We start from the raw sequence: 16,214 nt of genomic DNA, 5'->3' as shown, positions 1-16,214 counted from the left end.
CTCTCTACACCTTCCGTCCTGCGCAGGTCAGGATCCTCTCCAACTATGCTTCTACAAAACTGTCGAATCTGCCATCTCCACCATCCATCAGCATATGAACCGCGGGGACCGCCACCTAGCTGGATCAAGAGTGGTCCAATGCCCACAAGTATTGGACAGGATCTCACCCTTTGTCTCCCGTACGTGCTCGGCCCGAGTCGGACTCCGGGTCACCGTCGCTGCTCCTCCACGACCCCACGTAACCACTGATCTCTTCTCCTTATTCGCATAAATATTTCTATGAGAACACAAGGATCACCGTTCAAAAAGCGATATACGATCACGTGCAGAAAATTGAAAGGCTGTGATTTTTTAGGCATATAAAGTATTACGCGAACGCTTGACGTGCGGGTTTAGCTATTCCCTTCCGCTGTCCCATCGCCGGACCGCGCGATACCGCAGCCTTGGGGGAGTGAGAGGAGAGGAGGGAGGAGGGGTGAATTGGGCGATACCTTCTCGGATGAAATATTTGGGTTTGGGTTGGGGAGGATTGCGGTTGGTTCGGTGATCTGCTGCCCTTTTTGTCATCGGGCGATCGGAGGATCCGTGAGGATTAGGGCGTTTGGGGATGGGCCTCGTGGGAGCGGGAAAGGGCACCGAAGATGGGGATGAGGTCGTGCACGTTTATTGCTCAATCTGCCTTAACGCCGTGAAGTGCGGTGGGGATCGGTCTACCGCCAAGCTGCAATGCGGGCACGAATTCCACCTTGGTCAGCTCCACTGATCGATTCCCCTCCTTGATCTTCCTTCCTGTTATTTTCCTTTTTCTTCTGAGATTTGATTTTTTTCGTGTGGATTTGATGGAAAGATTCCTTCTTTTTAGTTCGTTCGAATTGTGTGCGCAAACCGAGGATCTTTTATTCTTGTTCGCTTGCGTGATCGTCGGAAGATAACTGATTAAATGGATATATTTCCGTGTCGGGATTTCGGATTAATTTTCCTCCTTTTTTAGAATTATAAGATTTTGGAGGACTTGTACAATATTAATGTTCCAGGAAATATCGTGTCACTCTTGGAATCGAGTTCACATAGATCTTGAACTCAGATTATTAAAGGGAATATAAATAGGAGACTGAAAGGGGTTTTGGATTCTTTGGACATAAAGCAATATTGGTGATTTGAATAAATCATAATTGGCCACTGCTTTCTGTATTCCTAACATATTTTTATTTCGGCAATAATATTCAAGGTTTTTGTTTGAGATCAATCCTGATTTGGTCTCTTCCCTTATTCGACCTATAGAAGCTCCAGTAGAAGGTGTATTTCTAGCATTCTCATTGCATTGCGCCTGTCAGGTGGTGTCTTTTCTTCTATTATGATCTACCAAAAAAGAAGAGAGAACTCAAGCCTTTTGCATATTGGATCCTCTTCAAACTTCAACATAAGTTATCCATTGTTCAACTTTGAACTCCTGCAGCTTGTATTGTCTGTTGATGTGTGCATGCTTTGTCAGTTAGTAGCCCAAGTCTTGTAGTTATGATGGTAAGACCTCCTTCAAAGTCTCCTCAAAGCTTTTTCCTTCCCTCTTTCATCCGATTCCACGTTACGTTCATGGTTGGGATCAACTAGAGGATTTAGCACTGAGAATTGGATCATGGGACTTCTATTTCCTAAAATGACTAGAATTGATTAAGACAACTATAAATCAGCTTGAGATAGTTGGTATTTGCTGGACTCAGTGCAACCAATAGGAAATAGGCCAAACTAATGGGATCAGCCACTATTGTTTCTGCAAGAACTGGATTCTACTGATATGGATCTGGATATGTGAACTTTCTCTTTTCAACCCTTGTGTTGCATGTCTAGGTTTTCTTCGTTCTTTCTAAGATTCATCAATTATTTTCATGTTTCCATGCTCACCTTATTTGATAGTAAATATATCATTGTTATAGGCCTTTATCATATCTGAAACTTATTTCTCAGGTTATCTATTTTATCTTACAAGTGATATATACTTTGGTAGTATCCTTTTGCCAACTCTCTGCAATTAACACCCATGGAAAATGATATATATAACATTTTCAATGGATATATATAACATTTTCAATGGATCTGCTAGTCAAAACTTATTATTGGATGGATTTTTTTTTTCTTCAGATTGCATTGGTTCAGCATTTAATGCTAAAGGGGTGATGCAATGCCCTAATTGTCGAAAAGTTGAAGAAGGCAATTGGTTCTATGCAAATGGCTCTCATTCGACACCAGAACTCACCATGGATGAGTGGATACAAGATGAGGACCTGTACAATCTGAACTATGCAGAATCTGTATGTTGATAACTGATTCTATGATTTTTTTCCATATTTTAATGCATGATTTCAAATGGGATAGCTTATTGTAAATACCAGTATTCTTTGTCTCTTTTGTCATGTTTCTTTTGCCATTAGTTAACTATGCAAATTAATCGAAGATAAAAAAATTTCTAAAATACAATTCAGCTTTCATGGCTTAGGTGCTACATAGTGCTCATATATTTGAAGTTGCAGGAAAAATTGAAAATCATGTTGCATGTAAAACCCACTAGGAAAAGGCTGCTAGAAATGTTCAATTATTACTCCTAATAGCTAAATAAGCTTTTATAAGCCCCATTATATCCATACTGTGACTCTTAGGAACCAATTGGAATTGGAATAAGATTTTTCAAAGAAAAAAATGGAAGAAATTTTTATTAAATTGAATGATGTACATGGCGCTCATACATGAACTGGAAACTGACACCTATTACTTGTGCAACAATGTACTAACTGATTTGGATGGATGGTTCAACAAAGACAATTGGACTTGGAATAAGATCCTACAGATTTCCTAAGCATAAAAAAGGTGTCCAGTTCACTAAAAAATAGAAAATTTAGATTTATTTTCACTTAAAATGCATGTGAGGCGTATTTATCTCTTTTCTAACTCAACAAGCAACATGTTGAGAAGGCCTAATCTACTCCTATTCCAGCTAAGAATGCCCGAAAAGTTTCTCTATTGAGCTGGATGACTGCATATCTTCCTAGTCCAAGTAGTGCCTCCAAGTTCTAGGTAAGCCTTCTCCAACTTAGATCAGGGATTACAAAGCTGGATTTCCCTAGCTGTGTATGGGCTAAACTGAAGTTGAACTGGATGGAATGTGATAAGTGGGAATATGCTGAACCATTATGCATTGGATTGGAAATATGTCGTAGTAATCTAACTGAAGTTGGTTTTGGCCCCATCTGGGACCTCTTGTTTAGAAGGGCTGTTTTACAATTGATTAGGCCTTGGTTGTGATTCATGATGATGGGAGATGGATTAGTGTTTGGCCTATGTTGGAACAATATTCTATGTTGCTCGTCAGATGCTCTGATGAAAACATTTGTGACTGATGTCATTTTGTTTGGCTGAAGAAATTTTGATCAGATTATGCTACTGTCTACAGAACTTGTGTAGTGGTTTTTCTCTGTCTTAATTTTCTGCATCATGTCTCTTGCCTGGTTTACCCGATTACTTAATGGTTGTGGTGCTAAGGACCTTGTTACATTTTCTGCTTCAGTTTGCATAAATTTTTTTCTTAGGTAGTCTCTTCATTTTGAGAGGATTTTTATTCACAGATAGATGAGAAAATTTTATGATATTTCTAATCTTGTCCTATTTTCTCTGTGTTTGTGCAGCCATTTGGAGGTCATTGGTTTCCAATTGGTAGCTTGGCAAGGATTCCATCGTTTGAGTATGCTTGATATCATATATGCTATATATGTTTTAAAATTAGTTTTGCAATGATAGTTACCCAACTTTGTGTCATTACCCTCTGTAGAGCTAAATGGCGGAAAGTTTCCATTTAGCTGATATTTGGAAGGTAGATTTGTTTATTCAATATTGCTACAACAATAGTAACAACCCTTTAGGTTTGAGCCATAATTATTTTTTTGAATTATTTGAAACATCAAATAATTTGTTAGCATCGTTTATTTGTTCTGCCATTCAAGATGCATGTCTTCCCTTCAGCATATATGAAATTCAAATCAACAATAGCAGACCTTATAATCCAGTGATGTCTGTAAATGTTTGCTTCAGTAGACTACCAGACTACTTTGCACTTCTGGATTTTTGTTTGCTATTTGCCAACTTTTGCTCTTGAAGTGATTATGCATCTATTAGAAAAATTGCTCATGTGGTTATTCTAAAGATGCATCAAGCATTTTATTTATCTATTTTTGTTGGAATATGAAACCAACCAAGTTTGCACCTGACATGCAGTCAGTTCATATATAATGTTGCACTGAGAATCAACATCTCAGATAACTTTTTTTTATAATTTATGCATTTTCCAATGAAGAACTGCTTTTCTTTTCTTCTCTTATGATGTGACATCAGTTCTGAACCATAAACCTGAACACTGTTGTGATTGTGTCATATATCAGTAACTGCATTCCCAGTGTTTCTATGCAAAATTGGTGGTGGTTTCAGGTCGTCAGCAATCACGGACTGTTCTCTATTACTCTGCTTTTCATTGTTTGCATTGATCAATGTATCAGTTGCCACATCTTATGCTGGCATTGGTCCTGTCAACTGGATGTATCATAAGTCATGTACCACACCTGTATGCATACATTCTACGGCAGGGCATGAATGTGACAGGCTAATAGACATAGGTGCTACCATATGAAAATGCTAGCATGTGGATTCTTGTAATGGTTATTGGTTAGTGTGCTAGAAAAAGTTTTTGCTTCAATCCCAAGAATGAAAGTGCCAAAAAATTTAGCTACCAGTTTAGTTATATGTTTATAGTGCTTTCAACTTTGTATTAAATAAACACAACTACAAGATTAAATCAAGTTGGCACCACCTACAAGTTCTTGTCAAAATTTACCCTGGAGCCTGTTGACTGTCTGTCTCTAGATTGCTCCCAAAAATAAATTTTCATTTCCATCAATATTTAGGAAAGCATCCTACTCAGCGAATCACCTATTTCCTTTTCGATCTTAATACTAAGTGCAGGCTGAAAATGCATAATCAAGGGATTGTCTTTCATGCCTTATAATCTGCTACACAATTTTACTTGATTGGTGGAACCCTAAAAGTTAAATGATAGGATGAACATTCACTGCAAGCTGCAAGAGACTGGTTAGTGAGTTTTTGTTCTTAAATGATTGATACATTGTGATCTTTAGGATAATTGATCAGGATTTGATACTGCATTACTAGCATAAGTTGTTTATCCGAAACTGAATTTGACTGACAACTTAAGGCCTGATCTAATAGGTGTTACCTCAGCATTCTTTTAAAGTTCCTTGTTAGTTGGCTTTATGCATAGCAGGCACAGGTCATCTCTCTTTACAGTTGTATAGTTGTTTTCTATTTGACATTATCTGAATGCTTGATCGAGAATTTTATCAAAACCAGAGCCCTCCATGCCTTCATCAGAAAGAAAGCCTCTTGCTGCACTAATTACACGTAACTTCACAATGGTACTGTCTATGAGTACCTTTTATTTATGTTTGTCAAACTTCGTTGCAACATTTAAGTCAAAAGCTTTGTCCAGGACTTGCATATAAAACTTAGTTTCTGAAGTTTTTGGTTACAGCTATTTGCTTATACTAAATAAGAACATTGCCTGATCATGATACTGTCCATAGATTACTAATTTTTTTCTTTGTCCTATTAGGGAAGGTGAATCTTCCCCGGCTGTTTCTTGTAAGTCACTGATATTCCAAGATGCTTTATTAGCTGATTTGTTGGTATTGTTATTTGGAGTAACCAAGTGAAATATTGTGGTTTTGCAGTCTGGGATCTTTCAGGATATCATGCTAATTTTTCGGAGAATCGGGCTACTGTCTCAGTAGCTCATCCATGCCCTTTCATGGCCTACATGCCACCGCTCCAACCTTCATCTTCCTCAAATAACCATTCCTTTGATTCCAATAGCAGTGATCCTGGATATCACCATCAGTGGAGTCACTTCCCAAGGCCAAGAGAATTTCAAACCCTATATATGATGGCACCAAGTAACATTCACTATCATGGCTGGGAACACTGTCATGCATCTTACTCTCCAAATGCCCACATAAATAGTGCCGAATCATTACACTTTGCAAGGCTAGCCACTAATGGTTTGCCTGCCACTGATTCTGTTTTCCATCCCTTTGTTCTCAGTCATGGGTAAGTGATGGATGTCTAGATTTCTTAGGATTTATCCATATTTAGTTCTGCTTCTTTCTAAAAGTTTTATGACCATATGCATCCAGTAAAGTATGGCAGCAATTATCTCTCATCTATCTTTCCACATGCATTTAGGAATCATTTCCAACAGGCATTGTGGATATTTCCTGGAACTAGCTCCTGAGATTTGTTTAGCCCAAGGTTTGTAATTCCACCCCTTGTGGTACGGATGGTATTTACCTGACCAACAGCCCGCATAAACCAGGAAAACCAGATGGTACACCTGGTACAGGGTTTGTACCATCTGATACAGTACTGCCAGGTGCACCTGGTACAAGGTTGATACCACCCGGTATTTTCACCTCTTTTTTTTTTCATGAGTTTTCGAAACTTGGTACGTACTCAATACATTGGTATGGACTGATACGGGATCATTTGAAGCCCTGAGTGATACACTATAGGTACACGAAATTGCAAAATCTTGGACTAGCCTGTATAAGATTTTCCACATTTTGTTTCTCCTGCTGATTTAAACCATTTAAAAAGAATTCTATCAATGTATTTGCGTTGTTGCTTACTCTTGCCTTCAGTAGTGGTACCGATGTCATAGCTTTTAGTTATCAATTAATTTTACTTGCTCTGAAAGTCGTGTGATCACTTGAAATATCCTGACATCTGATAATTCTGACCGGTTCTTCCTATAATTTCTTTTAGAATTGTTTCCAGAGCTGGGGCTACTGGCTCATCCGCACCCTCATTGGTTCCACCATATCTTAGAACCCATGGCAATGGTCTTGAACACTATCAACTCCAACATTCTCAAATCACGCATGGAACAGGCATGCCACTTTCTGGAAGTTTGTGGAGTTTCAATCCAGCGGAACAATGTGGCCCTTTCCTGGTCTCTCCAACAGTGCAGACCAATGTAGATGCAGAGAACATCACAAGTACTCGCCTCTATGCTTGGGAACGCCAGTGTTTTGCACCCCATCCATTTTTTCCAATCGACAGGGAACCCAGTTGTTGGGGCCCTTTTTTGCAGGCTAATGGTAGCGGTGTATCAGATTCCAGTCCCCCTCAGATGGTCTACTTCCCTCTCAACAGTTCTGAGAGGCTGCCGGCACAGGCAGGACACAACCGACCGATGCCTCCACCTCGCATGCTGCCCTTGTTGTGATGCAAGCTGGTGATGTTTTGAGAACATCCCTGTAAGATGCATGACTCTGAGCTGCTCCATTGATGACTGAGGTGATCTCGTATGAACTCTTCTGTTGTCACTATTTCCCGATATCTGCTGATGAGCCAAACAATCTGCTGATGTATTCTAGCTGTGTCAGAAAGGCCAGCTCTGTAAGCTTAAAACTGTTTCATCATGTCAACCAATGGAAGCATGCTTCCATCCACGGGAGATCCACACAATACATGCATCTCATGGTTGCAACGTGTACATTGGTATGTATGTATATATGGGCACATACATGGTTTCTATGTAAGTGTGGAATTGTGATTGCATGTGGCTTATGTTCTCTCATAATATTTTTAATATCATAACCTAATGATAACAGTATAATTTCATCATATGCATTTATTTTTAATTTCACCGGTTCGAATCATTTAAATATGCCCAAAAGGATATAGGAAATGGACAGAACAATTCTCACAATCCACAATGAAGAGAAATAGAGCTTCCAAATTGAACAAATATTTTTTGTCTATTGAAGCTTATTAATTTTCTCAAGTGAAGCTTATTAAAAATAATTTCCTATTAATTTTGTGAGTTAAAAATCTCTGATTGATCTTTATGCAGTAGCTTGATTTAAATATTAAGAATATAATACATAAATCATGTATCATATACTAATTGAAGTTTTAAGAAATTGAAGCGAGAGGATATAAACTACAATTAGTTCCTCGGATCTTGATCGGACCCGAATCCGGAACCCGCTAAGCTTACCACGTAATGTGCTTCGCGGAGTACCACAGATCCGAAGGCACCAACCGATCCACCCCACCCTCCTCCGACGCACGCGAAACAGCGCAGCACTCGGTCCACGTACCACCGCGGGACATTTTAACGTGCAAGGACTTGCTTAAGAACCCGGAGTCGGCGCTCTTCAACCCGCGTCTCGGGGAAAACCCTTACCCTCGGTTCGGCGGCGGAGACCAAGATGAGTCGCGGGGTCAGTGGAGCGGCGGCGAAGGCGGGGAAGAAGAAGGGTTCGACCTTCGTGATCGACTGCGCGAAGCCGGTGGAGGACAAGATCATGGACATCGCCTCACTGGAGAAGTTCCTCCAGGAGCGGATCAAGGTCGCCGGCGGAAAGGCCGGAGCCCTCGGCGACGCCGTCACCGTCTCCCGAGACAAGAGCAAGATCACCGTCACCTCTGAGGGCCCCTTCTCCAAGCGGTAACCCTCCCCTGCCACCACCTCTTGATGTAGATGGATATATTGGTGTGTTTGATGTTTGACGCAATCATTTCTTGATCATTGCTATTGTTTCTTTCTTGGCACTGCTCAGTTCTGAGATGACTCCTCGCCTCTAATGTTAGGTCAATATACACTCAATTGCCCTGTTGAATTGTCCCGTTTATCTACCTTTATTTTTTTCTGTTTCTTCTGTGATGGGAGATGCAGAAAATTGAAATGAATGTTGTTGGTTATTATCACTTTTGTCGCACTTTGGATCATAATTTTATTAGAGTGTGGTGTATACACATGTGGATATGAAGTACAGGTTTTAACATATTTGGAATATTGTGTCAGTAGTAATCTCATGCTGTTGGATTCCTAAGTTTGTTGAGCACTTGTAGTCATTCGTTCATCTTCGAATAGAAGGATTCAGCAAATTATTGAACTTTGATATGTTACTTGTATCAGTAGTATTTGGTAGATCATGTTGTTCCTATTCAAGTAATATAATTCTAAGGGCGTATGTGACGTTTTATTCAGTACATGTCACTGCAATAGTCACAGTCAGTACGTGTCACTGCAATATTCACAGTTTGAATAAGCTAAAACAGGGTTTGTAGCTGCATCAAGACTTTGTCTTCATGAATATGTTTACGTCTTGGTTAAATCTCTCTTTTTATTTCTTGTTATAAACTGCATTCTATGTAAGTTTTGGTGTCATGTTTGTGAAATCATTATTTCTATTGATGCTATAGGTGGTCATTTTATTGGTATTAGGTGATCAATAACATGGCCTACATTAGTTTTGTTTTTGAGCTTTGAGTTACTTAAAATAGTTACATAAGAATTGATAGAAAGAAATCTTGAGGATTCTTCTTACATATATGGCAATGAATTGAAAAACTAGGGAGAGAAACAAGGTGAAAATTTTGGGTTCAATCATATTGTTTTCGTGCCTAAAATTTTTTGCTTTCGTTGGCTCACATTTTTTTAGAAAGAATGATAATTAAGTGTTAGCTAACTTGTGTCATAAAATTTACTATGGTATTTATCATATAATTTTCTTATTTTGTTTTTTATAATTTTTTTCTTTTGATGATATGCTTTCTTATCACTTATGAGAGTGGTCATAAAAGTTTTTCTATCTAATTAATAAGAAATTTTTTATGATGATTCGAGCTAATGGGATAATCGACATATCAACTTCGGCTTAAATTATTGATCAAAATGCTTCAGCTAAATTTGATAATGGTACACTTATCTAATCCTTTTATGTCAATCTTAGTCTTGTCCATTTTCGATGTGGGACTAATCAGGATGTTACAAACTCTTCCACTAAAGGGCTTGGTGCCCTCGTTAAGACCCGGTGTATCTCAGATCAAATCCTAGCATAGTGTTCGTGAGGCATAGCCTAATGGTGGCTTCGTGCCATGATGTGACCTCTGATCCCATCCACGGTAGTCTTTTCTTACTCGAGTCTCCTCACCATGTCCCAATACTAAGTTGACTCTGATACCAAATATCAATTGTCATATCCCAAGTACACTCCAAACACAAATACCAAGGATTGACAACATTACATGATATTATCACATGCCATATGGTCGAAACTTATTATAAAAATAATGATTTAACATTGATCCAACTTATTACATAAGATGCTCGATATTATTTAATTATAGTTTGGAAAGCTAACAAGAAGGAAACAAGTCTGAAGTTGGCTACTCAATAATACTTGTACTGAAAGGGCATGGTTTGCTCCTCCCGTTGTTGCTCGTTATTGTCTTGGGCCTCTGAAAAATTTTTGCAATAATAATATTCAGCAACAATGCTAAGTAGGATAACTTCGAGTAGGCAAAAGGTGTGTCAAAGCAAGTGATACAATAAAATGATATGTGAGCTTCACAAATGATGATTAAATTATGGAAGAATGTAATGGACAATCCACACAAGGATCATATTTTTAAATGCAACATCATGCACGTGTCGGCAAATGGGATGCCTGAATCTCTCGGGATGACTCAACTCTCCCAACAATTAAGAGAGAAGAATCATATCGCATTCCCAATAGCCGATGGAGTGGTGCCTCACCCGTCATAGTGATGACATATCTTTCTTGTCCCATGCAGGAGATCGAATAGTCGTTACGTCTGACGGTCCATTAATCTCTTAGCTACCGAAAGCACCTAGAGAATCGCTGTACTAGGATTGTTCTACTGCTCTCAAGAGAAAATAAAGTATCCTTTCACTTAGTATCATACATCAATCAGCGTGATCATGTCACATCAAATCATGCGTCGATATGCATATACATTATGTAAATAACGTACATACAAGATGAGAGGTGTCATCATCAAAGTCAATCAGAGTCAAAGGGGTTGATTGAACATATGACAATGGTTGCAATTTGCAAAGTGTAGGTTCTATTATTATGCATTATAAATTTTAATTTATTTACTTTGCCTCATAGTTTGTATACTCAAGGTTAGTGGATCTAAATCATTAGTTTTGGGTTATTATGGAATTCAAAGTAACCCACTAATCATATTTTTATCATTTAACATTCCCTAGGATATTTTATCAGTATTATTGAACATCAGACTTGTTTGCTTCTTGTTAGTTTTTCAGACTGTAATTAAACAAAACTGAACATCTTATGTGATAAGTTGGATCATTATTAAATCATTAGTGTTACGATAAATTTCAGTCGTATGCATGTGATGATATCAGGTGATGTTGTCAGCCCTTGGTGTTTGTGTTTAGAGTGTGCTGGGGGCATGACAATTTCTCTATCAATGAGATGGTAAGATTGGGAAGCTCTTAGTTTGGTCCCTCCATGGGACTGCTATATTGTATGTTAATTCACTGTACCTTTTAGTTTGTCTTATGACATTGAATCTTTTGCCTACATAATTGAACATTGTCTTTCTTGGTGAAACGAAGAACAGGAGCATCCTTCTGGGGCACCTACTTTGATGTGTGACTCTATGGAACCCTAGGAAACAATATATATTGTTGCCATCATTTGCAACTAGTTTGCTACTGTGATTTTGTTACACCAATATTTACTGGTCCAGTCAAGAACTGGTATTAGTCCTCATGTTGCTAGTTTTGGTCATCGATACCAGATTGCATGAGTTGACATATCATCCAGCATACTGGTATTCTGCCTGTCCCATTATGAGATCGATATTTTAAACATTAGATGAAATGTATGTGTTCTGGAGGAAACTAACATACACAATGCATATGTTTTTATGTTTAGGTACTTGAAATACTTAACAAAGAAATACTTGAAGAAGCACAACGTGCGGGATTGGCTGCGCGTGATTGCATCCAACAAAGATCGCAGCGTTTATGAGCTCAGGTACTTCAACATTGCCGAGAACGAGGCGGAGGAGGAAGACTAACTCGTTCTGTTTCCATTGGCTGTTCTTTCTTCAACGTTTTCTCTTCATTGGTACTGTTCTCGATTTAAAAGATATGTATTACTTGTTTCCAAATACTCTTTTTAATTAACGTGTTTAGATTAGTTATCGAAACCATACCGTACCACCAAAAATGGTATGGTGTAAGTACCGAGCATAGATTTATACATGAATTATCTTTGTTTTGAATGGTTCAATTAAAATAATAAAAAAATTAAACAACGTTACGAACACTAGCTCTCAATATAGTGGCATTGTCTATTTTTTGTTTTTTTTCCTTAATTCTTCACGATAAATACTGTTTTAGTATATTGTCGAAATAGATCTGATATCCGAAAAGACACACCCTGCGTCATGCAAAGCTTCGTTTGATCTAACTCGACATAAAATTAGCAATTTGTAGAGACCATACATATAAATGATTTGATTTGGCTTAAATTCAACCGGATATAACGGCATATTCGAAGGGCAGAATATTTCGATGGTGGCACAGAAACGTCAACCCTTCAAATCTTGGTCAAAATTTTGGGGGTGGACCGTTGGCTCTCGTGTTCGGCCGTCCGTTCCTTTCGCGCCAAATCGAGACGCCTGCGGGGAAGCAGGCCAACCAACGATTCCTAATGGGTTAGCTATAAGAACCCCCTTCCCCCATCCCATTCCCCTTCGTCGCAGCCTTGGGCTCTCCAGGGCGGTTCACCCACCTTTTCCCTCCGCCCAACATGGAGGCCTCCGGCTGGCCTCTCTCTCTCGTCCTTCTCCTCCTCCTCTTCTCTTCCTCTGCCTACGCTCTCTCGAACGCCGAAGCGGCCTGGATCGCCCGCCGCCAGCTTCTGGCCCTGTCAAGGGGCGGCGACCTCCCCGATGACTTCGAATTTGATATCAAGATCGACCTCGACTTCGCCAACGCCCGCCTCCGCCGTGCCTACATCGCCCTCCAAGCCTGGCGCCACGCCATGTACTCCGACCCCTTCAACTTCACCGGCAACTGGGTCGGCCGCGACGTGTGCAGCTACAACGGCGTCTTCTGCTCCCCGGCTCTCGATAATCCCAACATCGCTGTCGTGGCCGGCGTCGACCTCAATGGCGCCGACATCGCGGGCCACCTCCCCATCGAGCTCGGCCTCCTTACCGACGCCGCGCTCATCCACATCAATTCCAACCGGTTCTGCGGAATCATTCCCAAGAGCTTCTCCCGTTTGCAGCTCCTCCACGAGCTTGATGTCAGCAACAACCGCTTCGTCGGGCCATTTCCGATGGTCCTCGTTGGCCTACCGTCTCTGAGGTACATCGACCTTCGGTTCAATGACTTCGAGGGTCCCCTCCCGCCGGAGCTTTTCGACAAGGCGCTCGACGCCATCTTCTTGAACGACAACCGCTTCAGCTCGCCTATCCCCGACAACTTTGGCAACTCCACTGCGTCCATTGTTGTTCTTGCCAACAACAACCTCGGGGGTTGCATTCCGTCGAGCGCCGGAAAGATGGGAGCCACCCTCAACGAGCTTGTGCTGCTAAACAACGGGCTCGTCGGCTGCTTGCCGGTGGAGATCGGACTTCTGGGCAACGTGACGGTGTTCGATGCGAGCTCGAACTCGTTGACTGGCACGCTGCCCACGAGCTTTGCGGCGTTGAGCAAGGTGGAGGAGTTGGACTTGTCGCACAATGTCCTCACCGGAATCGTCCCTGAGAAGCTCTGCCGCTTGCCCAGCCTCGCCAACTTCACGTTCTCTTACAACTACTTCAAGGGCGAAGCCGGCGAGTGCGTGTCATCATCGAGCTCTGATATCGTCTTTGAAGACACAGGCAATTGCCTTGAGAAGAGGCCCGGCCAGAAGTCGACGAAGACATGTTTTCCGGTGATGACTCGCCCTGTGGACTGCAGTAAAGATAAATGTGGGTCTTCTCCGAGCTCTTCGTCTCCATCTCCAGCCACACCATCATCTCCGAAATCTTCACCAAAGCCGGTGACGCCGACATCTCCAAAACCATCACCGAAGCCGGTGACGCCGACATCTCCAAAACCATCACCGAAGCCGGTGACGCCGACGTCTCCGAAATCATCACCAAAGCCAGTGACGCCGACGTCTCCGAAACCATCACCAAAGCCGGTGACGCCGACGTCTCCAAAACCATCACCAAAGCCAGTGACGCCGACATCTCCAAAACCATCACCGAAGCCGGTGACGCCGACGTCTCCGAAACCATCACCAAAGCCGGTGACGCCGACGTCTCCGAAACCATCGCCAAAGCCGGTGACGCCGACGTCTCCGAAACCATCGCCAAAACCAGAACCGGTGACAGCACCATCACCGAAACCATCTCTGAAACCAGTGGTGACCTCGCCACCACATCAGGTTGTATTCCCATCGCCGCCACCTCCAGCCCAACAGGAGCCCGCTCCCAAAACTCCACCACCTCAGCCTTCAGAGTCGCCAAGGACACCAGTAAACTCACCACCACCACCTCCGTATTCAGACTCACCGGTGACACGGACACACTCACCGCCACCACCTCCGCATTCAGAGTCACCGGTAACACGAGTGCATTCGCCTCCGCCACCAGAACTAGTGACCGTGCCTCCCCAGTCAGTCCAATCTCCACCTATAGTTAACTCACCACCCCCACCAACGGCTCACCCTCCACCTCCGTCAGTAGTGTCACCACCAAAACCAATATACTCTCCACCTCCACCAGTAGCCTACTCTCCGCCTCCTCCAATTAACTCACCACCACCTACATCGCCTCTAACATCTCCTACGCCTCCTGTATACTCACCACCACCACCACCATTACCATCATCATCCCCACCACCAATAAACTCTTCACCATCAGTTGTGCCCTCACCACCATCAGTTTACCCACCAACATCAACATCCGTAGCATCATCTCCACCACCACCACCAGTTCTCTCTCCTCCACCGCCTGTATCCTCGTCACCACCACCACCAGTGCACTCGCCTCCACCGGCTGCATACTCACCACCACCACCGGCACACTCTCCTCCACCACCTACTTACTCACCTCCGCCAACATCAACAGAATCATCTCCATCACCAAGTCCCTCTTCTCCACCGCTTACGCAGTCACCACCACCAACATCCATAGTATCATCTCCATCACCGGTGCACTCTCCTTCACCACCACCATCATCCGTAGCATCATCTTCACCACCACTTGTATCCTCACCACCGCCTCTAAGCCAATCGCCACCACCACCAGTTCCCTCTCCTCCACCGCCTGTATCCTCGTCACCACCACCACCGGTGAACTCTCCTCCACCGGCTGCATACTCACCACCACCACCGGCACACTCTCCTCCACCACCTATTTACTCACCTCCGCCAACATCAACAGAATCATCTCCATCACCAGTTCCCTCTTCTCCACCGCTTACGCAGTCACCACCACCAACATCCGTAGTATCATCTCCATCACCGGTGCACTCTCCTTCACCACCACCATCATCCGTAGCATCATCTTCACCACCACTTGTATCCTCACCACCGCCTCTAAGCCAATCACCACCACCACTACCACCACCAGTGTACTCTCCTCCACCACTGGTGTCGTCACCGCAGCCATCGCCTCTCGTCTCCTCCCCATCACCTGAGTTGGCCGTCCTCCCACCCGTCGGTGGGTTGAGCTATGCGTCACCACCTCCACCCATCTACAAAGGCTACTAAGCTGGAGCGCTCCCATCTCTACATTCCATGCACTCCATAGAGGAAGATGCCATCTCTCTTGCTTTCTCTCTCAAGCTAAAGACTAAAGAGGGCATGCAAAAAGAGTGGGACTGAAATCAAACCGACCGCCGCAGCACATAATCTGCATCTTCTCACCATGTCGAGGATTTCTAAATTATCATCTTTTTTGTCTCTTGATGATCAAATACGAGAGCATTTTTTTTGTCCTTTCTCTATTCAAATTCTTGTGGATGGTTTTCTACTGTGCCATACGGACAAGGCTTGAGCATGCTGATGAAGTTGCTACTTACGGCTTGGCGATCTGAGTACTAACGTTTTGCACCATAGATCATACCTACATTAATAATATATTCACGTGTTAGGGGAAAATATTATTGAACGTTCAATTTAACCCGGTTCGGCAACACATGCTTAAGAACGATGAGATGCCGCCAAGGTGGCGTTGGAAGTCTTATGGAAATCAATGTAGGTGTGCTCGGGTGTTCCGACGATAATCTACACGAAGATCAAGAT

At 42.3% G+C, this 16,214-nt stretch overlaps 3 protein-coding genes across 3 annotated transcripts; all 3 read left to right on the top strand.

Moving 5' to 3' along the window:
* The first annotated feature begins 424 nt into the window (after positions 1-424).
* On the top strand, positions 425-7,674 carry LOC103986284 (E3 ubiquitin-protein ligase IPI1). Its single transcript, XM_009404240.3, has 6 exons — positions 425-749; positions 2,137-2,306; positions 3,675-3,730; positions 5,669-5,697; positions 5,787-6,162; positions 6,877-7,674. Exons 1-6 carry the CDS (start codon positions 608-610, stop codon positions 7,337-7,339), a joined length of 1,236 nt encoding a protein of 411 aa, XP_009402515.2. The 5' UTR covers positions 425-607; the 3' UTR covers positions 7,340-7,674.
* Positions 7,675-8,268: 594 nt separating this feature from the next.
* LOC103986285 (large ribosomal subunit protein eL22y) lies at positions 8,269-12,231 on the top strand. Its single transcript, XM_009404241.3, has 2 exons — positions 8,269-8,569; positions 11,838-12,231. Exons 1-2 carry the CDS (start codon positions 8,331-8,333, stop codon positions 11,980-11,982), a joined length of 384 nt encoding a protein of 127 aa, XP_009402516.1. The 5' UTR covers positions 8,269-8,330; the 3' UTR covers positions 11,983-12,231.
* Positions 12,232-12,671: 440 nt separating this feature from the next.
* Positions 12,672-15,904, top strand: LOC135613075 (pollen-specific leucine-rich repeat extensin-like protein 3). The gene has a single exon (XM_065110038.1). It carries the CDS (start codon positions 12,720-12,722, stop codon positions 15,678-15,680), a length of 2,961 nt encoding a protein of 986 aa, XP_064966110.1. The 5' UTR covers positions 12,672-12,719; the 3' UTR covers positions 15,681-15,904.
* The last annotated feature ends 310 nt before the right edge of the window (positions 15,905-16,214 follow it).

This window comes from Musa acuminata, chromosome BXJ2-5, assembly GCF_036884655.1.
Source record: "Musa acuminata AAA Group cultivar baxijiao chromosome BXJ2-5, Cavendish_Baxijiao_AAA, whole genome shotgun sequence".
NCBI lineage: Eukaryota > Viridiplantae > Streptophyta > Magnoliopsida > Zingiberales > Musaceae > Musa > Musa acuminata.
This window is presented reverse-complemented; position numbering and strand designations above follow the sequence as displayed.